This window comes from Salvelinus namaycush, chromosome 19 (genome assembly GCF_016432855.1).
Source record: "Salvelinus namaycush isolate Seneca chromosome 19, SaNama_1.0, whole genome shotgun sequence".
NCBI classification, from domain to species: Eukaryota; Metazoa; Chordata; class Actinopteri; order Salmoniformes; family Salmonidae; genus Salvelinus; species Salvelinus namaycush.
Window position 1 is genome coordinate 35522229 of NC_052325.1, and position 22600 is coordinate 35544828.

The 22600-nt window shown below is 41.4% G+C and overlaps 1 protein-coding gene across 2 annotated transcripts; it reads right to left on the bottom strand.

The window, feature by feature from the left end:
- Positions 1 to 7135: 7135 nt before the first annotated feature.
- Positions 7136 to 13302, bottom strand: LOC120064374. Of its 2 annotated transcripts, XM_039014913.1 has the most exons (8): positions 12990 to 13302; positions 12492 to 12601; positions 10477 to 10597; positions 9384 to 9541; positions 9003 to 9151; positions 8709 to 8868; positions 8497 to 8624; positions 7136 to 8198 (listed from the first exon to the last, which is right to left on the bottom strand). In XM_039014913.1, exons 2-8 carry the CDS (start codon positions 12538 to 12540, stop codon positions 7317 to 7319), a joined length of 1647 nt encoding a protein of 548 aa, XP_038870841.1. In that variant the 5' UTR covers positions 12541 to 12601; positions 12990 to 13302; the 3' UTR covers positions 7136 to 7316. The 2 variants fall into 2 exon arrangements, with proteins under 2 accessions (XP_038870841.1, XP_038870842.1); XM_039014914.1 differs by lacking the exons at positions 12492 to 12601; positions 12990 to 13302 and having other exon boundaries at positions 10423 to 10536.
- Between the last annotated feature and the right edge of the window lie 9298 nt (positions 13303 to 22600).

Here is a 22600-nt window from a genome sequence, read left to right on the forward strand (position 1 = left end):
AGGCCTGCTTCCTCCGTAGATAAAGCCAGTGTGAGAAACTTACTAACAAACATTTGTGCTATGAAACTAAATAAATACTGCACTCTGACCCACAACATATTTGCTACATTCATTATACTGTTAGACAAAGCAAGGAAAGTGACCTTCAATACGCGATGTAGCCTAGTTTTATTGGAATTTGCAACTGTTTGTAAGAAATTAATAAGCTAGGTTCTGACATGACTCACTGCATCTTGAAAGTCTCTCCAAGGGGACCAGATGTTTTTAAAATGGAGAACGTATATGTGCAAGCTCTGTTAGTGCTACTGAACACAACTCCAAAGTATTTTAAGTATTTTAACCCTGAGGAAATGCTGATACTCATTGTCGTTGATGAGTTTAAAGCCATCTTGGTGGGTCGGGCGTGAGATTTGGTTCCCCAATACAGCGAACACCTGGCTGTAGTAGGTGGGGTTTCGGTCAGAGGAACTCAGGTCAGGCTACACACCAGAGGGGACTGCACATGCTCACAACCAGCCACCTCTTCCCAAGTCTGTCCGACCCTTCCTCTTCTGTACAGGAGGGACAAAACATAGGGAATAAGAGAGAGAGGGAGGGAAAGAGCAGTTGAAGACTAGCTGAAGTGTTTTGAACTTTAGTTACCTTTAACTAATCTGCTTACTTGTTGGCGAAATATTACAATAGTAACTATGGGTATGTATCATTGCATTTAAATGCAGGAAGACACTCCCAGTATTGTTCTGACAAGTCTATCTTTATCTACATGGTGTAATTACAGTATTGAATCTCCCAAAGAGCAAATGCCTCAAGGGAAGGCTGTTTTGGCTTGTTTAAGATATTTAGGGATTAGGGAGTGAGAGAGATACTCATACAGATCACAGAATGACACACTCACACCCACAAGCAAACACATACCTGTCAGAGCAAACCTTCACGAGGTAGTACACACCCCTGGCTGCCACGTCAGGATATGGACAAAATGGCTGGAGAAGAGAGTCACATTGATTGGAGCAGGCAGATCACACATTGCTGAGAGAGACAGAATTATATTAGGATATTTCACCTCAGAAATACGGTAATGGCTACAATGAAGCAGTAGGCCTTGTGGAAAATACAGTGCATTCGGAAAGTATTCAGACCCCTTGACTTTTTCCACAAGGCCTACTGCTCTCAGCAGTGTGTGATCTGCCTGCTCCAGTCAATGTGACTCTTAGTGTTTTTCAAAAATGTATTATTTTTTTATTTTTTTTCATCAATCTACTACACACAATATCCAAAAAATAAAAAAGCAAAAACAGGTTTTTTGAATTTTTTGCAAGGTATTAAAATAAAAAAACAGAAATATTACATTTGCATAAGTATTCAGACCCTTTACTCAGTACTTTGTTGAAGCACCTTTGGCAGCATTTACAGCCTCAAGTCTTCTTGGGTATGACACCACAAGCTTGGCAAGCCTGTATTTGTGGAGTTTCTCCCATTCTTCTCTGCTGCTCCTCTCAAGCTCTGTCAGGTTGGATGGGGAGCATTGCTGCACAGCTATGTTCAGAGACTTGTCCCAAAGTCACATTTAAGAAGGAAGGATGGAGGCCACTGTGTTCTTGGGGACCTTGCAGAAATATTTTTGTACCCTTTCCCAAATCTGTGCCTCGACACAATCCTGTCTCGGAACTCTATGGACAATTCCTTTGACCTCATTGCTTGGTTTTTGCTCTGACATGCACTGTCAACTGTTGGACCTTATATAGACAGGTGTGTGCCTTTCCAAATCATGTCCAATCAATTTAATTTACCACAGGTGGACTCCAATCAAGGATGATCAATGGAAACAGGATGCACATGGCCTCAATTTCGAGTCCCATAGCAAAGGGTCTGAATACATATGTAAATAAGGTATTTCTGTTTTTTGTTTTTTTTACATTTGCTAAAAATACAAAAAAACTGTTCCTGCTTTGTCATTATGGGGTATGGTGTGTAGATTGATGAGGATTTGTATTTATTTAATACATTTTAGAATAAGGCTGTAACCTAACAAAATGTGGAAAAAGTCAAGGGGTCTGAATACTTTCCGAATGCACTGTATCTCTGACCGATAGATTCATATCTGTATTCCCAGTCATGTGAAATCCATAGATTAGGGCCTAATGAATTTATTTAAATTGACAGATTTTCCTTATATGAACTGTAATGCAGTAAAATCTTAGAAATTGTTGCATGTTGCATTTATATTCTTGTTCTGTGTACATGTGAAGTGGGCAAAACAGTATGTAAACATTATTGAAGTGATTATGTACATAGTGCAGCAGTCTCTAAGGTGCAGTGTTGAGTACCGGGTGGTAGCCGGCTAGTAACAGTGACTAAAGTTCAGAGAAAGGTACTGGGCGGAGGCCGTCTATTGGTGACTATTTAACAGTCTGATGGCTTGGAGATAGAAGCTGTTTTTCAGTCTCTCGTTCGCATCTTTAATGCACCTGTACTGTCTCCGCCTTCTAGATGGTAGTGGGGTGAACAGGCCGTAGTTTGGAGGAATGAGGTCCTTGATTCTCTTCTTGGTCTTCCTGTGACACCAGGTGCTGTAGATGTCCTGGAGAGCAGGCACATATACAGTATAGTTACAGTTCGTGAGAATGTGATATGGGGGTTGTTTATTTTGACATTACAAAGAAAATCTTTTATAAACAATGGCATGTTGCACTGAGCCTTGCTGTTGGAAAACCACATCAGCGTCCGACTTTCGGCTGTTGCAGATGCACCTCCCCAGACCTCACTCCTTGACTTTAATCTACAGCCGGTTGCTTTCGCCTTACTACTCATACGAGCCCTATATGTACAAATGAATGTGATATTTGAGTCTCTCTCTCCCCAATTGATGTTAAAATGTACACACATGGGCAAGGGGTCGGGCAACGCAAGTTATAAGACCAGACTTTTCTGTGTTGGGGAACCAAATCTCCTAATATAATTCTGTCTCTCTCAGCAATGTGTGATCTGTCTCTCTCTTTTCTTTTCCTGACAGTATGGTACGGTCACATAAGACTTAAGATTACTTAACGTTAGCCACCTAGCTAATACTAGTGTTAGCCACCTAGCAAACATTAGCCACAACAAATTGGAATTCACAACATATCATACGTTTTCCAAATTTGTAACATATTGTACGAATTGCAATTCGTAACATATCATACAAATTGTAATTCGTAACATATCATACAAAATGGATGATGGCCATCCACAAATTAATACATAACATACGAAATGTAACATATCATACTAATAGGAGTGTCCAGGGTTTACATTTATTATGTTACGTCTTCCCCTGAGTGCAGGCTGACAGTGTCGTACCCTTTACTTTTTTTTGGTTCACCCCTGAGATTTTTGTACCTATTCAACGTTTGGAACCACAATAACCAGCATGTTGTTGAAATGTGGCCCGTCGGACCCCTATATATGAATGGACAAAGCCATCGACCACGTGACACCATTCATTCGATGTGTTTGTCCATTCATATACACTATATATACACATATGTATTCCACTGTATTCACATCCTACCATACCTTTGTCTTTACATTATACCTTGAAGCTATTTTATCGCCCCCAGAAACCTCCTTTTACTCTCTGTTCCAGACGTTCTCGACGACCAATTCTCATAGCTTTTAGCCGTACCCTTATCCTACTCCTCCTCTGTTCCTCTGGTGATGTAGAGGTGAATCCAGGCCCTGCAGTGCCTAGCTCCACTCCTATTCCCCAGGCGCTCTCTTTTGATGACTTCTTTAACCGCAATAGCCTTAGTTTCATGCATGTTAACATTAGAAGCCTCCTCCCTAAGTTTGTTTTATTCACTGCTTTAGCACACTCTGCCAACCCGGATGTTCTAGTCGTGTCTGAATCCTGGCTTAGGAAGACCACCAAAAATTCAGAAATTTTCAGACCTAACTACAACATTTTCAGACAAGATAGAACAGCCAAAGGGGGCGGTGTTGCAAAATACTGCAAAGATAGCCTGCAGAGTTCTGTCCTACTATCCAGGTCTGTACCCAAACAATTTGAACATCTACTTTTAAAAATCCACCTCTCTAAAAACAAGTCTCTCACCGTTGCCGCCTGCTATAGACCACCCTCTGCCCCCAGCTGTGCTCTGGACACCATATGTGAACTGATTGCCCCCCATCTATCTTCAGAGCTCGTGCTGCTAGGCAACCTAAACTGGAACATGCTTAACACCCCAGCCATCCTACAATCTAATCTTGATGCCCTCAATCTCACACAAATTATCAATGAACCTACCAGGTCAATCAATCAATCAAATTTTATTTGTCACATACACATGGTTAGCAGATGTTAATGCGAGTGTAGCGAAATGCTTGTGCTTCTAGTTCCGACAATGCAGTAATAAATGCAGTAATAACCAACGAGTAATCTAACCTAACAATTCCACAACTACTACCTTATACACACAAGTGTAAAGGGATAAAGAATATGTACATAAAGATATATGAATGAGTGATGGTACATATGGGGGTGCCACAGGGTTCAATTCTTGGACCGACTCTCTTCTCTGTATACATCAATGATGTCGCTCTTGCTGCTGGTGAGTCTCTGATTCACCTCTACGCAGATGACACCATTCTGTATACTTCTGGCCCTTCTTTGGACACTGTGTTAACAACCCTCCAGGCGAGCTTCAATGCCATACAACTCTCCTTCCGTGGCCTCCAACTGCTCTTAAATACAAGTAAAACTAAATGCATGCTCTTCAACCGATCGCTGCCTGCACCTGCCAGCCTGTCCAACATCAATACTCTGGACGGCTCTGACTTAGAATATGTGGACAACTACAAATACCTAGGTGTCTGGTTAGACTGTAAACTCTCCTTCCAGACTCACATCAAACATCTCCAATCCAAAGTTAAATCTAGAATTGGCTTCCTATTCCGCAACAAAGCCTCCTTCACTCATGCTGCCGAACATACCCTTGTAAAACTGACCATCCTACCAATCCTCGACTTCGGCGATGTCATTTACAAAATAGCCTCCAATACGCTACTCAATAAATTGGATGCAGTCTATCACAGTGCCATCCGTTTTGTCACCAAAGCCCCATATACTACCCACCACTGCGACCTGTACGCTCTTGTTGACTGGCCCTCGCTTCATACTCGTCGCCAAACCCACTGGCTCCAGGTCATCTACAAGACCCTGCGAGTTAAAGTCCCCCCTTATCTCAGCTTGCTGGTCACCATAGCAGCACCCACCTGTAGCACGCGCTCCAGCAGGTATATCTCTCTGGTCACCCCCAAAAACAATTCTTCCTTTGGCCGCCTCTCCTTCCAGTTCTCTGCTGCCAATGACTGGAACGAACTACAAAAATCTCTGAAACTGGAAACACTTATCTCCCTCACTAGCTTTAAGCACCAGCTGCCAGAGCAGCTCACATATTACTGCACCTGTACATAGCCCATCTATAATTTAGCCCAAACAACTACTTCTTTCCCTACTGTATTTATTTATTTATTTTGCTCCTTTGCACCCCATTATTTCTATCTGCACATTCTTCCACTGCAAATCAACCATTCCAGTGTTTCACTTGCTATATTGTATTTACTTCGCCACCATGGCCTTTTTTTGCCTTCACCTCCCTTATCTCACCTCACTTGCTCACATTGTATACAGACTTATTTTTCTACTGTATTATTGACTGTATGTTTGTTTTATTCCATGTGTAACTCTGTGCTGTTGTATGTGTCGAACTGCTTTGGTTTATCTTGGCCAGGTCGCAATTGTAAATGAGAACTTGTTCTCAACTTGCCTACCTGGTTAAATAAAGGTGAAATAAAAAATAAAAATGTATGTGGACACCCCTTCAAATTAGTGGATTCAGCTATTTTAGCCAAACCCATTGCTAACAGGCATATAAAATTGAGCACACAGCCATGCAATCTCCATAGACAAACATTGTCAGTAGAATGGCCTTACTGAAGAGCTCAGTGACTTTCAACGTGGCACCGTCATAGGATGCCACCTTTCCAACAAGTCAGTTTGTCAAATTTCTGCCCTGCTAGAGCTGCCCTGGTCAACTGTAAGTGCTGTTATTGTGAAGTGGAAACGTCTAGGAACAACAACGGCTCAGCCGCAAAGTGGTAGGCCACACAAGCTCACTGAACGCTGAGTGCGTAAAAATTGCCTGTCCTCGGTTGCAACACTCACTACAGAGTTCCAAACTGCCTCTGGAAGCAACAATGAAGTGGGTTTCCATTGCCGAGCAGCCGCACACAAGCCTAAGATCACCATGTACAAAGCCAAGGTTGGCTAGAGTGGTGCAAAGCTCGCTGTCATTGGACTCTGGAGCAGTGGAAACGCCTTCTCTGGAGTGATGAATCACGCTTCACCATCTGGAATTCCGACGAACGAATCTGGGTTTGGAGGATGCCAGGAGAACGCTACCTGCCCAATGCATAGTGCAAACTGTAAAGTTTAGTGGAGGAGGAATAATGGTCTGTGGCTGTTTTTCATGGTTCGGGATAGGCCCCTTAGTTCCAGTGGAAGGAAATCTTAATGCTACAGCATACAATGACATTCTAGACGATTCTGTGCTTCCAAATTTATGGCAACAGTTTGGTGAAGGCCCTCTCCTTTTCAGCATGACAATGCCCCCGTGCACAAAACAAGGTCCATTCAGAAATCGTTTGTCGAGATCGGTGTGGATGAATTTGACTGGCCTGCACAGAGCCCCTGACCTCAACCCAATCGAACACCTTTGGGAGGAATTGGAACACCGACTGCGAGCCAGGCCTAATCACCCAACATCAGTGCCTGACCTCACTAAGTCCTCGCAGCAATGTTTGAATATCTAGTGGAAAGCCTTCCCAGAAAAGTGGGGGCTATTATAGCAGCAAAGGGGGGACCAACTCCATATTAATGCACCTGATTTTGGAATGAGATGTTCGACGAGCAGGTGTCCACATACTTTTGGTCTTGTAGTGTATACAATCATTGGGGAAGAGTCAATAGCGCATTGATGCCAAATTAAGTCGGCCAAATTAAGTCGGTTAAGATGGCGTCACGATTTGATCCGAGCTCTTATTCTTCTCTCATGAAATTGCACTTACATTACAATAAATAAAACCGACAGACAAAAACAAGTGCATGGCATTTTATGGAAATTATTATTTTACATACACATCCTCAACAGAAGGCAATAATTGGGAAGGAATGTAGGCTTATGTGAGACAGCATATCCAACCAAGTGGAATATCTGTGCAGTTATCGGGTAAGGAACACTATTACACAGAGCCACTCACATACACACACACAATAATCAATGCCCCATGTACCCTGAGAAGTCTTCCTCCTCTTCTTCTGTCTCATTGTCAGCCTGCCCAGTGCCTGTGTGCGTTACAAGGTAGCCAGTGTGTGTCTCTGTGCTGCTGTCAGCATGTCTATTTGAATATTCAGAGTATATCCATGTGCAAACTGTCTGTGGCAGTGTCAGTACTAGGCCTGTATCCTCCTGTATCTCACTCGGAGATCTCATGCTGCCCGGTCGTAAGTTCCTCTGTAAGGAGTCTATGGGAAGTTGAGGCTTCTGCTCCTGTTTTGAAAATTCTAATAGAAAGTCTGTCTCCTCTTCATACTCACCCTCCTCATCCCTCTTTAATGCCCCCAGAGTCACAGAGAACAGATTGACATTACCAGAGGTCTCCTTCTCCTCCACCTCTCTTTCTTTCTCCTCCTCTCCACCCAACCCTCCAAGTCCCAGAGGTCTGGGTCGGTCTCCGTCAAAGCTGGAAATGACCCTCGCCTGTTCACCTGTGACCTCTCCCTGAGCCTGACATCCTAGCACCATCACACCCACAGGAGCTTCCCTTTCCTCCTCAGCAGCAGCTACCCCAGAACTCAATCCCCCAGAATGCCATGCGGTGTCAAGGAGGGCTACATTGGCCCCTGATGCATCCTGGGACTGTGTGGTGCTAGAGCTGCTGTCAGAGGAGAGCCCCGCAGCGCGGTCCATGTAGTCGTCGTTTCCCCCCTCTTCCTCCTCTTCTTCTTCCTCCTCCTCACCTGCTTGGTTAGAGTTCTCTCTGTCATGGTGTGTTTTTGATCTGCGGGCCTTCCCTTGTTCCTCTGTCTTAGAAGATATAGAGACCAAGTCAGGGATCGTCCTCTCTGGGATGAGGAAGAAGCCCTCCACCAGGGCAGTCTGCATGGGGGGAGGAGAGAGAGGCCGTGTTAAACACAGAGAAAGGTACAGTGACGTCAATTCCTGAATTTTATGGCTATAGATGTTGTGTGTACACCCCTTTATGTAGACTACATGGGTGACAGAGTTCCTCTTACAGTATTTTCCTACAGGAATTGGCATTGGCTTTGCATTTGCATTGGCTTTGCATTTCTTAAGCTCCACAAATTCACATCCTAGATCCACAGATCAACATTGAAACAATGACAAAGAGTGAGATTGTGAGGTGTAGTTAGTTACAGATGTAGCCATTTCTCACCAGTCCTCTAGGTTGGTGGGTCTTCAGCTTGCACAGGAACCCCATGTAGAACAGGCCAAACGTGAGAACCATCAGACCTACCCCACTCACACTGAGGACAACAGACACCCCAGCTACAACAGTAGGGACTGAGAGAGAGAGAGAATCATGATCAAATATGAGCTCTGTGCAATTGGGATGAAACATTGACTTAAACTATAGACAATATTCACCTCTGTTGGGCTCCAGAATGCTGGTGTAAGCACACTTCCACCCAGAGGACCGTGTGTTGTGGTTGGTGCTGATCCTTGTGTACACCCTCACACAGTACTCCATACCCACCTCCAAGTTCTCCAGCATGTAAGCTACATTAGTTGTTTGGGTCATTTGGGGCTGGAAATGAACATGAACGAAGAGTAATAATTCACATGAAACGGTCCTCTATTTCACATCATAAAAAATAAAAAAAAGAGTACAATTTGATACGGCAATGAAGACAAGGAAAGAATAGGCCTAGTTGTTTTTACCTTTGTCTCTCCTGCTCTCTTCCAGTAGATGTCAAAAGATAAGGATTTCCCATAGATCTTTTTAATAGTTTCTATCTCAAGCAGTGTGATGTTGATTTCCAGGCAGTTGCCACATCCATCCAAAGACAATATTGGAGAGCCAATAACAGCTATGTAAGATATAATGGTACTGTAGCATCATTTCACACAGATTAAACAATTTACAAATGATCAGACACTTCCACACACAAGTTCACACACAAATACATGCCTAGATTGTGTAATTTAATGTCAACTTGGATAATGTAAATAATTGCACTCACACAAACACCTATTCGAAGTCTCTAGCAAAGAAATATCTTAACATTCCTATTAGCAGGACAAAATAGAGAGCAGACATACTCTGTGTGAAGGGGGTGAAGGTGGTCTCGACCACGGGCGACTCTGAGAGGTTGCGGGAGGCCCAAACACAGAATTTATGCTCTTCTTTGGGGAACTTTAGATCCAGCCCATGACTTGTCATGTTGGTTTGATGTAGAAATTGCAGGCTGTGGTTTTTTCTGTTGAGACAGAAACAAGGAGGGTAATTTTTGTGTGGTGCGGAATATTAGCAAATAAAACAAGGAGTAGACCGAGTTGAATAACTTTATTAACAAAAGTATGGTTGGTTCAATTCCAAATTATTCAAATGTTTAATTAGTGTGGTCTTCAAATCTCAACAATATCTCAACAGAATTCTATACCCATATCACTCAGTAGTTTTTCCTGTTCCATAATGAGTATTTATCTGTAGTTCAAACAAAACAAAGCTGTGTTTTCAGTAAGCTCATCTGTCTGACTCACCAGACCCCTAGCAGAAGAGAAAGTGGTTGATTATATTGAATTTCCTTGAAATTCACAGCCTTTTTAAAGTGGTAACACCTGCATAACAGAGTACTGTCTCTAGAGTCTAGAGCAGATACTATGAGGGTGGAAACAACGACCACGATGACACAAAGCTGTATCTACGTTCAAGTGAAAGCAATACTTGAGAAAAACACTTCACACTGCAGTCAAATCTTCCATCCACAACACACTTTGTAAGACAACCAACATTAGCCTATTCAGCATAATTTGCCTAAAGGTAAAGGTTATAGCTTACTTTCAATGACTGTCACTCTGAAAAGCAATGATTTACTACTGTAAATATAGTGTTATTACATCTAACCTCTGAGACAATCCACAACCCAGTCATATCAAGTGTGTCATGGGAATCCGATCAACATCATTCGTCTAAAGTCCAAAAACCTAACCACAATGCAGTAGTAGAATTATCCAACAAGATTAACACAAACAAAATAACGATGATAGGTGACACTATACTCAGTTTGAATTCAAAGTAACTGTCCAGATTTCCACCACTGCTAAATGCATATAGGCAAAGCACTGGGTTTGGGCGTACCTCAACAACAGAATGGTGTGGGAATAAACCGGTCATTAAAAATATTGTGACAACCTGCGGCTGATCTTGTACACCGTCCCAGGAGGTGTGCCTGGACCGGCGCGCCAGCGTAGAACATGGTGGAAGTTGAGGGACTCTATGGAAACATTGACTGGAGCAGGGAGGGAGCACAGGGCTAAAAGGAAGAAGATAATACAGTGAGGGCCATTACCATCAAACTCATAAAGATAACATACAGTATATGGTACCACTATACTGCCCACAGACACAGACTGTTTGTGGGTGGGTATATATGTGAGAGCAAATGTTGATCACAGTATCTTATCCGAGGCCAGGTAGGCAGGTACAGTAAATACATAACTTGCTGCTAGTATCTGGCAGTAAAACTGGAATGCTATATTGAACCAGTTTTTTATTATTATTATTTTTTATTTATTTTTCTCCCCAATTTCGTGATATCCAATTGGTAGTTACAATCTTGTCCCAACGCCGCAACTCCCGTACGGACTCGGGAGATCGAAGGTCGAGAGCCATGAGTCCTCCGAAACACGACCCTGCAAAGCCGCACTGCTTCTTGACACACTGCTCGCTTAACCCGGAAGCCAGCCGCACCAATGTGTCAGAGGAAACACCGTACAACTGGCGACCGTGTCAGTGTGCATGCGCCAGGCGCACCACAGGATTCGTGGGGACAAGGACATGCCGGCCAAACCCGGGCGACGCTGGGCCAATTGTGCGCCGTCTCATGGGTTTCCCGGTCGCGGCCAGCTGCGACACAGCCCGGGATCGAACCCGGATCTGTAGTGATGCCTCAAACACTGCAGCGCCTTACATGGAACTCAAACCGGCTGCGCTCGTGCACCATCGTGCATAAATATATTTTGTCCCCCTATACCAAATGCGATCCAGACACGCAGGTTAAAATATCAAAACAAACTCTGAACCAATGACAATTTGGGGATAGGTCGAAAAGCATTAGCTTGCTGTTGCTAGCTAATTTGTCATGGGATATAAACATTAGGTTGTTATTTTACCTGAAATGCACAAGGTCCTCTACTCCAACAATTAATCCACACATAAAAACGGTCAAACAAATAATTTCTAGTCATCGCTCCTCCTTCCAGGCTTTTTCATGTTTAATTTATATGGTGATTGGCATCTACACTTTCAATGTTTTACCACGACAACCGGCAACATTTCGTCTTTCAATCACCCATGTGGGTATAACCAATGAGGAGATGGCACGTGGGTACCTGCTTCTATAAACCAATGAGGAGATGGGAGAGGCAGGACTTGCAGCGCAATCTGCATCAGAAATAGGAATGACTTCTATTTTAGCCCTTGGCAACGCAGACGCTCATTGACGCGCGCGAGCACTGTGTGTGCAATAATTGAATAACATAGATTCCCAAATGTATTTTGCAACGCTCGCACACGCGACACGAGCGGTGTAGTCAGGGTATTAGACCGCTGCGCCACTAAAATATTTTATTTTCCAGTTCAGTACAAAAACAGCTGCCAGAAATATAAGGTGGAATATTTAAGCTATAACGCCCGAGGGGGTGTGGTATATGGCCAGTATTCCATGGCTACGAGCTGCTCTTAGGCACGACGCAACGCCTTGATACAGCCCTTAGCCGTGGTATATTGTCCATATATCACAAACCCCTGAGGTGCCTTATTGCTATTATAAACTATTACACCAACGTAATTAGAGCAGTAAAAATGTAAATGTACATTTTTTTGTCATACCCGTGGTATATGGTCTGATATGCCATGGCTAATGTACATTTACATTTTTACTGCTCTAATTACTTTGGTAACCAGTTCATAATAGCAATAAGGCACCTCAGGGGTTTGTGATATATGAACAATATACCAGGGCTAAGGGCTGTATCTAGGCACTCTTGCGTCATGCTTAACAACAGCCCTTAGCCGTGGTATTTTGGCCTCCCTCGTGCCTTATTGCTTAAATAACGCAAACTACAACAACATATATGATAGTGACAAAAACAGTACAGTCAGATGTTGAACATGTTCTCTAACAATGATTGGTGTTGGTAACTTACCATAGCAACACTGCAACATCAAATAAATAGTCCGAAGGCAATGTTTCATATCTTCTTATTTATTAAACATCACATAGCCTAAGTCTTCTAACTCATGGTTGGTTATTGACCTGAAAAAAAAAAAGAATGAATACAGAAAATAAACTTGTCCTGCACACACAATAGGAAAGGTTGACACTACGATTCGATCCTGTACATAACTACCGTGAGGTTTGCATCCCATCAAACATGAAGATCAGGTTGCATGTTGCAATATTGAGACAGGAGGACAACACTTTACATCCAGGCTACTATTATTTGTGTTTATAGAAATCTGGTGTCTATAACCCTTCTACAAGTCTTGAAATTATTAAACACAAACAAACTATTTTTAGGATATAAAAAAACAACAACTCAGAACTGTAGTAATGAAAAGCCACAGTGTTTCTATAATACAATGATACATGCTACACTGTTTCTTAATGTGAACTAAATGCTGACATTAATAAATAATTGTACCTGAAGACCTTGCGTTCCTAGAGGAATTCCATTCGGATGAAAGTGATGTTAACCTGTTCGTAAAAGCAGAAGCGAAAATATACATGTGAAAACATAGATATAGATAGACGGTCTGAAGGAGCCAACACTCGCAAAAAAAGAGTCTAGCAATCCGCGCTTCAGGAGCCTCCTGGTTTACGGTCCAAATACTTAAACGACACACCCAATCCCCTCAGCCCTCAAATTAAGTGGACACTTGACGACTGACGAGTATACACCTGCAGGGCAAAGGGCGAGGAAGGTAGGAATGATTTTTAAATGGCCCACCCTTGACCGGAAATTCGTCACTCGCTCATCCCGCGATGATTGTATTTTCAGCCACCGGTACCTTGTGGGTACTTTATACACGCTACAGTCAATTATGAGTGCATGTTTGGACCGTACACCCCGGATTTTTGCGCGAATACACAACACTTTACGGTATCACGTGTTTTCTGGTAGGGAAACTAAACTCTCATCCACAGAAAGAGGCCAAAGCACAGAGTTTCTAAACCTAGAGGCGCACCCAGATATAATTTTGAGCTGATGGGAAACTCCACTGGCATCGTATTAACGCCCATTGTGTACTTCGCCCATGTGTCGTTAATGGGCCGCGCGATGCATTCTGTCCGATTCTGGGACAAGGAGAGATGAGCTCCCCTTCAAGGAGTCAATTGAGTACCACAGTGTGAGTCATAATACACAAACTAGCGGTAAAATCCGGACATGGTTTCAATCGTTTTTCCACCATTCATTTTTCTATAGGGGATTTTATTCCTTATATTAAGCAAAGCAGATGGCCACATTTTCTAGTTTTTATTTATTTCCGGATAGTCAGGGGCACACTCCAATATTCAGACATCATTACAAATTAAGCATATGTTTAGTGAGTCTGCCAGATCAGAGGCAGTAGGGATGACATCTAATGTTTTCTTGATAAGTGTGTGAATTAAACCATTTTCCTCTCCTGCTAAGCATTCAAGATGTAACAAGTACTTTTGGGTTTCAGGGAAAATGTGGGGAGTAAAAAGTAAATAATTTTCTTTAGGAATGTAGTGAAGTAAAAGTAAAAGTTGCCAAAAATATAAATAGTAAAGTACAGATACCCCCAAAAACTACTTTAATCCTTTTTTAGTATTTTACTTACAGTTGAAGTCAGAATTTTACATACACCTTAGCCAAATACATTTACACACAGTTTTCACAATTCCTGACTTTTAATCCTAGTAAAAATTCCCTGTCTTAGGTCAGTTAGGATCACCACTTTATTTTAAGAATGTGAAATGTCAGAATAATAGTGGAGAGAATGATTTAGTTCCGCTTTTATTTCTTTCATCACATTCCGAGTGGGTCAGATGTTTACATACACTCAATTAGTATTTGGTAGCATTGCCTTTAAATTGTTTAACTTGGGTAAAACATTTCAGGTAGCCTTCCACAAGCTTCCAATAATACGTTTCCCATAATAAGCTTCCCATAATAAGTTGTGTGAATTTTGTCCCATTCCTCCCAACAGAGCTGGTGTAACTGCGTCAGGTTTGTAGGCCTCCTACGCTTTTTCTATAGGATTGAGGTCAGGGCTTTGGGATGGCCACTCCAATACCTTGACTTTGTTGTCCTTAAGCCATTTTGCCACAACTTTGTAAGTATGCTTGGGGTCATTGTCCATTTGGAAGACCCATTTACGACCAAGCTTTAACTTCCTGACTGATGTCTTGAGATGTTGCTTCAATATATCCACATCATTTCCCTACCTCATGATGCCATCTATTTTGTGAAGTGCACCAGTCCCTCCTGTAGCAAAGCACCCCCACAACATGATGCTGCCACCCCCGTGCTTCACGGTTGGGATGGTGTTCTTCGACTTGCAAGTCTCCCCCTTTTCCTCCAAACATAACGATGGTCATTATGGCCAAACAGTTCTATTTTTGTTTCATCAGACCAGAGGACATTTCTCCAAAAAGTACGATCTTTGTCCCCATGTGCAGTTGATATCTGTAGTCTGGCTTCTTTATGGCGGTTTTGGACCAGTGGCTTCTTCCTTGCTGAGCGGCCTTTCAGGTTATGTCAATATAGGACTCGTTTTACTGTGGATATAGATACTTTTGTACCTGTTTCCTCCAGCATCTTCACAAGGTCCTTTGCTGTTGTTCTGGGATTGATTTGCACTTTTCGCACCAAAGTATGTTCATCTCTAGGAGACAGAACGCGTCTCCTTCCTGAGTGGTATGACGGCTGTGTGGTCCCATGGTGTTTATACTTGCGTACTATTGTTTGTACAGATGAATGTGGTACCTTCAGGTATTTGGAAATTGCTCCCAAGGATGACCCAGGCATGTGGATGTCTACAAATGTTTTTCTGAGGTCTTGGCTGATTTCTTTTGATTTTCCCATGATGTCAAGCAAAGAGGCACTGAGTTTGAAGATAGGCCTTGAAATACATCCACAGGTACACCTCCAATTGACTCAAATGATGTCAATTAGCCTATCAGAAGCTTCTAAAGCCATGTCATAATTTTCTGGAATTTTCCAAGCTGTTTAAAGGCACAGTCAGTTTAGTGTATGTGAACTTCTGACCCACTGGAATTGTGATACAGTGGATTATAAGTGAAATAATCTGTCTGTAAACAATTGTTGGAATAATTACTTGTGTCATGCACAAAGTAGATGTCCTAACTAACTTGCCAAAATTATAGTTTGTTAACAAGAAATTTGTGGAATGGTTGAAAAACTAGTTTTAATGACTCCAACCTAAGTGTATGTAAACTTTCGACTTCAACTGTAAGTACTTTACACCACTGCAGAATTGCACATCCTGTCACATGCTTTGACGTCATCACTCAAGGCAGTGTTGCAGGGATGAAAAAACTCTAAGTTACTCCACGCAAATGCTCAGCAACAAGGAACCTAGCAGGTGAAATCAAATAGAATAAATAGTAGATATTATAGCCTTTTTGTAGTTTCTCATTTAAATAATTGATATTGTGTATTTATCGTGTGTATTGTGGGATAGCATCTTTCCAACTACCTATCTTAGCTGTTTTTTCTAGAATTATTGAATATCCCTGGTTTTTGTAGCTAACTAGATAGCTAATCTTAGGTCTTTCTGTCGATCAGAAGCAAGGATGGTTCAGTGCTATGTACTGGATTGTAACCACTACTCCAATAAGCATATGTGAATTTTATCATTTTCCAACCTCTGTAATCGAGAGGCTAGCTGCTGACAAACTATTTTGGTTAGGTCAAAGATCTGTGGTTAGCTAGGTGCTTATGAAATTTAGCTAGATAACCACCGACTGTAGTTGTGTGTACAATGCACGTTAACGTTACCTTCCTTACAAGTAAAAGAAAACCAGCATAGGCAAGCATAATGGCTGTTGTGACCTTTTTATTGACAAGTCTTTAGTGAGCTAGCCAGCTAGTTAACGGTAGCTCACAGATTGTGTAGTCATACACTATACACACAAAAGAATGTGGACACCTGTTAAAATTACACATTTGGCTTCAATGCGCCATTGAGTCTTCGCATAGGAAAGAATGGGGTAATGTGATCAATGGAAACAGAGGCTGCTTATGTAACAGTATAACTTTACGGCGTCCTCTCGCCCCGACCCGGGCACGAACCAGGGACCCTCTGCACACATCAACAACGGTCGCCCACGAAGCATCGTTACCCATCGGTCCACAAAGGCCGCGGCCCTTGCAGAGCAAGGGGAACCACTACTTCTAGGTTTCAGAGCAAGTGGCGTAACTGATTGAAACGCTATTAGCGCGTACCCGCTAACTAGCTAGTCATTTCACATCCGTTACACTTATAAGAAGCGACACTAAAGTACCATACGATATTTAATTTATAGCTAGTAATTTTAATACTTTAAACCAGACCATCAGGTCAGTGGGTGTGAAGAATTAGCTGTATTAAGTTACAGTAAATGTTCAATAACACACTTGTAACTAGTTGACAGTAAGATTTGAAAATTAAACAATAACTTCCTGTGAACCAGCTGCCATTAAGCTCCTGGAAACCGTACAGTAACCTTTAAACAGTGCAGGTCTTGATTGCCACAAGGTCTTACAAAGATTGCAAAACTGACAATAGCAAAAGAGATGCTCCCGAATACATTTGCCCCACCTACATTTTAAAGTCCAGTAATGAGTACTTAATGCTGCATTCATGACCACATGGGAAGTTGGATTTTACCACATATGACTGGGAAAAATCTACATGAACGGCCTTCCAACTGGTAATTACTAGTGGGAAATGCGTCTATCATCCAGATGCTGCTGGAAGTGGTGTTGGAGGGGCAGTAGGAGGCACTCTTTCCTCTGGTCTAAAAAATATCCCAATTCCCCAGGGCAGTGATTGTGGATACTGACCTGTGTAGGGTGCCGTCTTTCGGATAGGACATTAAATGGGTGTCCTGACTCTCTGAGGTCATTAAAGATCCCATGGCAGTTATCGTAAGAGTAGGGGTGTTAACCCTGGTGTCCTGGCTAAATTCCCAAGCTGTCCTTCATACCATCACGGTCACCTAATCATCCCCAGCTTACAATTGGCTCATTCATCCCCCCCGCCTCTCTCCTGTAACTATTCCCCAGGTCGTTGCTGTAAATGAGAATATGTTCTCAGTCAACTTATCTGGTAAAATAAAAAAAAATACTATTATTTATGCTCAATTTAGGCACTTTGAGATTATTCTTGAAAAGCGCTTTACACGTAAAAAATTATTATTATTACTACTATTACTAAGGAAATGACCTTGATAACAGCATTTTCGGCAGTCAAATGTAACAAAACATTATTTAGAAAACCAATCTGTTAATATGGTTTTTGAAATCTATAATTTGTTTACCAACCTGATAGCTGTACTTTTCATTTATGGTTGACGCAGCTTGTTGGCCATTAGCCAAGTGGTGTTTCCCAACAATTTGAATGCACATGAATGCATCCAACTGGTATTTACAACTTCACAACTAGTAAATTCCCACCTCCCACATGGTTACGAACGCAGCTTTAAATGTAATATTTTGGGTAGAAAAATGTACCATTATAATAGATTACCCGCACATGTACCCTAAAAGGTACCAACCAGTACCATGTGAGTTACTATGTGTACCTTTGAAGGTATCTTATGTTTTCCTTTGGCCTTTTTGTACACCAGGGAACAGCACTGTACCATTAACATACTCTTATTTTTGAGAGTGTGTGCATATACAGTATGTTCTTGGTAACAAATAACCAGCTGGTGGCACTGCTGAGACATTAATACACTCAGACCATAAGATTGCAAGTTCAAATCCTCAGAGTATTTATGCACACTTAGTGCTAGATTATATCAGATCCGTGCTAGTGGACACCTGTGTAACTGGTGTGAAATGGCTAGCTAGTTAGCGGCGCGCGCTAGTAGTCGTCACTCAATTGGTGTCGTCACTTGCTCTGAGACCTTGAAGTAGTTGTTTCCCATTGCTCTACAAGGGCCATGGCTTTTGTGGAGTGATAGGTAACAATGCTTCGGGGGTGAATGTTGTCAATGTGTTCACAGGGTCCTTGGTTTGAGCCCAGGTTGGGGCGAGGAGAGGGACAGAAGCAACACTGTTATACCCACGTAGCAGTTGTTTTGGCGGTGTCGGAGGTGGAACTGTGTTAGAGCTGTCAAATCCACAAATTATCCCAAAAATATTTATTGTCACATACACCGGATAGGTGCAGTGAAATGTGGTGTTTTACAGGGTCAACCATAGTAGTACGGCACCCCTGGAGCAAATTAGGGTGAAGTGCCTTGTTCAAGGGCACAGACAACCTTTTGGTTACTGGCCGAATGCTCTAATTGCTAGGCTACTTGTCGTCCTATACCTAGGGAACTAAACTCCACTCCATGGTAAAGAAAGTTTATGATGAACTTCACCAACAGAGTGAAGCAGAGACCAGGCTTTGTGGAATCTAGCTGTCACTACATTGATTCGCACAAGGTCAATACTTCAAAAAAATGTAATCATTAGACACCTACCTTGTACTTATGTTTGTCCTCGGTAGTTGCGTGCCTTTCTTTGTTTGCTGATATCCATACCTTTTCCATAAAATGTTAATCAAATACAACCACCAACTTTTTATTTGTTTCTGTTTCTTGAAGTAGCCGATAACATACTTAAATTATTTATTTTTTTACAGTTCTTGACATAAGTGCTTCAAAAGAAGGCTATCCTATGAGTTTAAATGAAATTGCAAGTGAGGCATGCCAAGTTGTTTTGCAGGACGGGCCAAAAGCCCCCAAGTGCATTGCGATTGACAGTAATAATATAGTGAAACACTAATACAGTATCCTATTACTGCAGAAATGTACTGTAAAATGACTATAATTTACCATAAAATTAACAGCAATGTCTAACAGTGTAGTTTCATGTTTTCACATGTGGAAAATCACATGATTTCACACGTGAAACGTGACATTTCACATGTGAAATAATTTCAAAACATGCTTTTGGAACACTTTACATGTGACATTTCTAGTGACGAGTGATTAGTGCATTTCGAGATTGGTTCAGTTTTGGTTCGATTCCCCCAAAAAATTCACAGTTTTATTTTAAAAAAAAACTCATTTTTAAAGATGAAATGCATTATGCATTGTGTGGTTTGAATGAAGTAAGAGCACAGCATAAAACAATGAATACATGTCCCATGATGGTAGTGACTGCCCATTACTGCTTATCACTTATTAACCATCGTTTTTTCACATTACTTCACTTTAATAAAATATTTGTTGTTGTGTATATTACATTTGCTTTATTTGATGACTTTATTTCATTCCTAGTCATCATCTCATCTATATAGAGTCGCTGCCTATGCTGTCTGACAAAATCACAATTTTAGTAGTTCTTCAATATAAGTAAAGCATACTTTTATGACTCCAAAAAAACATTCCTTACCCCAGGATACTTCAACTGGGGACTATCTGGGAGAATGAAGAAAAAGGAGCACTTTGTTCCTACATAAATCAGATTAATTGACGGGACAAGTATGACTCGCTTTCATCAGATACTTTTATGACTGCTGAATACCAACTATCAATTTCTTAGATCATGTATTTTCAGGTAGAGATAACTCTCTCTTGATTGTGCATTCTTCTGTCTCTTATACATAGTAGGCGTAAAAGACACACAGAACGGACAAGTAGGTGCTCAATGGATTATGGTCATTGTAGTAAATTACCACATTTTCTGTGGTAAACTATGTAGAATATTAGCCTGTTGGAAACTACAACTCTCTACTACATCTCACAGTTCGGGCTTTGTCCGATTTATGAGAAACTGAGAAATATGCGCATTGAGCTCACAGAATAATAAACTAAATGGAATTCAAATAATTGAACCGACATCATCAATTAGTGGTTTAAAAAACAAAAAATAACCAAAATGTCAGCACTAGACATTTCACATGTGAAAACATGTTTTTAAAACACTTCACATGTGATCACATTTTCAAACGTGCAATTCCATGTGTTATCGCTGTTCAGCTTAATTATGATACCATCTGGGATTTGAATTCACAACCTCTGGAATTGGAATACGCTGATACTGTATTTCTGCTGCGTCACAAAGTCAATAGCGTTCCCCTAAACATTCATTACCTATAATACATCTCAGTGCTTAGCAAAAGAGTACCATCTGCACTGCTATTTTAGTTCTCAGTTATTCTGACTATTCTCTCATCATGGATTTAATTGACTTATTTCAGCAACTTGAGGGGTTTTTGTGTAGTTGTCTAATGTTGGTGGGGCATATTATTCTGATTTATTGTTACTCCTGAACCATTAATATAAATATATTAGTTTATCTTGAGTGTATTTTTAACAAAGATGAGATTTACTTTGAAGTCCAAAGTGTAGAAATGGAGGTGAAATCAGTCATTGACACAGACATGGTGGCGTAGCAGGAAGATCGTAATGCTGTGAACCAAGAGGTTGTGAGTTCAAATTCCAGGTAAGAACATGTTGAATAATAAAGACCGAAAAAAAAAAATGTACCCTCTTAACCAGGTTTACATCCAACCTTTTTATGTGTGTAATGTTCATGTCGGATATAAAATGTCATGACAGACCAGCTGGTAAACTTTACAAATATCGACAAAACAAAATACACGAGACAAGGTGGGATCTTTTTGTGTCTGTAAAATTATTTATACAAGGAATGTTGGTGGAAACGCTTTTATGCGGAAATATTGATATAATAATCATCATATTGTAGTAAACTTGGAGTCACGTGATGACATGTTGTGTGGTCCTCCCACTAGGACTTGTCGGGATGCAGTTTTTTAGGCTACAGATGAAATAAGTTATGATGAACTTCACAGGGTGGTGAATGTGCAAGGTGATGAGCTTGACACTCCTTTCCAATAAATATCGAGGGTCTTATTCTGGTGACATGAATTTCGATGCTTGACGGACGTTATTGTCCATAATATTCTCATCATGTAGGTCAGTGGTTCCCAACCAGGTGTACTAGGACCCCTGGGGGTACTTGGCCTATCCACAGCGGGTACATGAGAAGACGCATGAAACCATAGGCCTACTGGTAAAATGCACGAGGAGGTACTCAGGGGTACTCTGGGCAGAGCAAAATTCAGTTGGTGGTACAGTAACCGAAAAAGGTTGGGAACCACTTGTGTAGGCTATAACTGCACTGTATCTGTGAGCTGTTGGCTCGAGTTCATGTGCCAATACCAGAGTGGGCACACGCTATATAATGCAAACATTTTCATCAGTTGAAAAAATGTCCTGGAAACACATTTAACTTCTATTTTTTATTCGGTATATGGGAATTTAACTGCAAAATGTATTTTTATGTGCACTGCATCATCACTTTTATCTGCAACAAGTCAATTTGATGGAAACACATCTTGTTTTTATGCGGATTTGAGAAAATTCACATTAAAATGTGTTGCCAATTGGATGGAAACCTAGCTAGTGTAGTCATGTTTGTCAAATATGTACGTTGAAAACACAATGTGTATCATAAGAACTTATTTTTGTTTGTAGGGCATCATCTGTGAAATCTCATTTGAAAATGTTAATCCACATTGTGGATCACGTGAAAATCCACATGTGAAATATCATCACATGTAAAACACATGGCTTCACATGATTTCACATGTGCCGAACATATGGAAATGTCACGTGAAATCATGTGATTTCCCACGTGAAATCATGTGGTTTTTCCGTAAGAGGCAGATGGTTAGAGCAAGGAGCAACACATTTTTGATGACCTAGCCTGAATGTTTAATCCACAGTTAATGGTTTTCAGAGGTGTCTATTCATACATTCCCCAGATGGGAAGGACTAATGCCAGATTTCTGGCTGTACAGAGTGAGTCTGTGCTTGAGAGATTATAGTGGAGATACAGATTCCAACATCAACAGTCATTAGTGAGTGCCCACGTCCCAAATGGCACCCTATTCCTTATATAGTGCCCTACTTTTGACCAGGGCCCATAGGGTTACAAGATGTAGATGAGAAAAGAATATGCACACACCTATGCATGTACAGAGCATTTCGGAAAGTATTCAGACCCCTTGACTTTTCCACATTTTGTTATGTTAC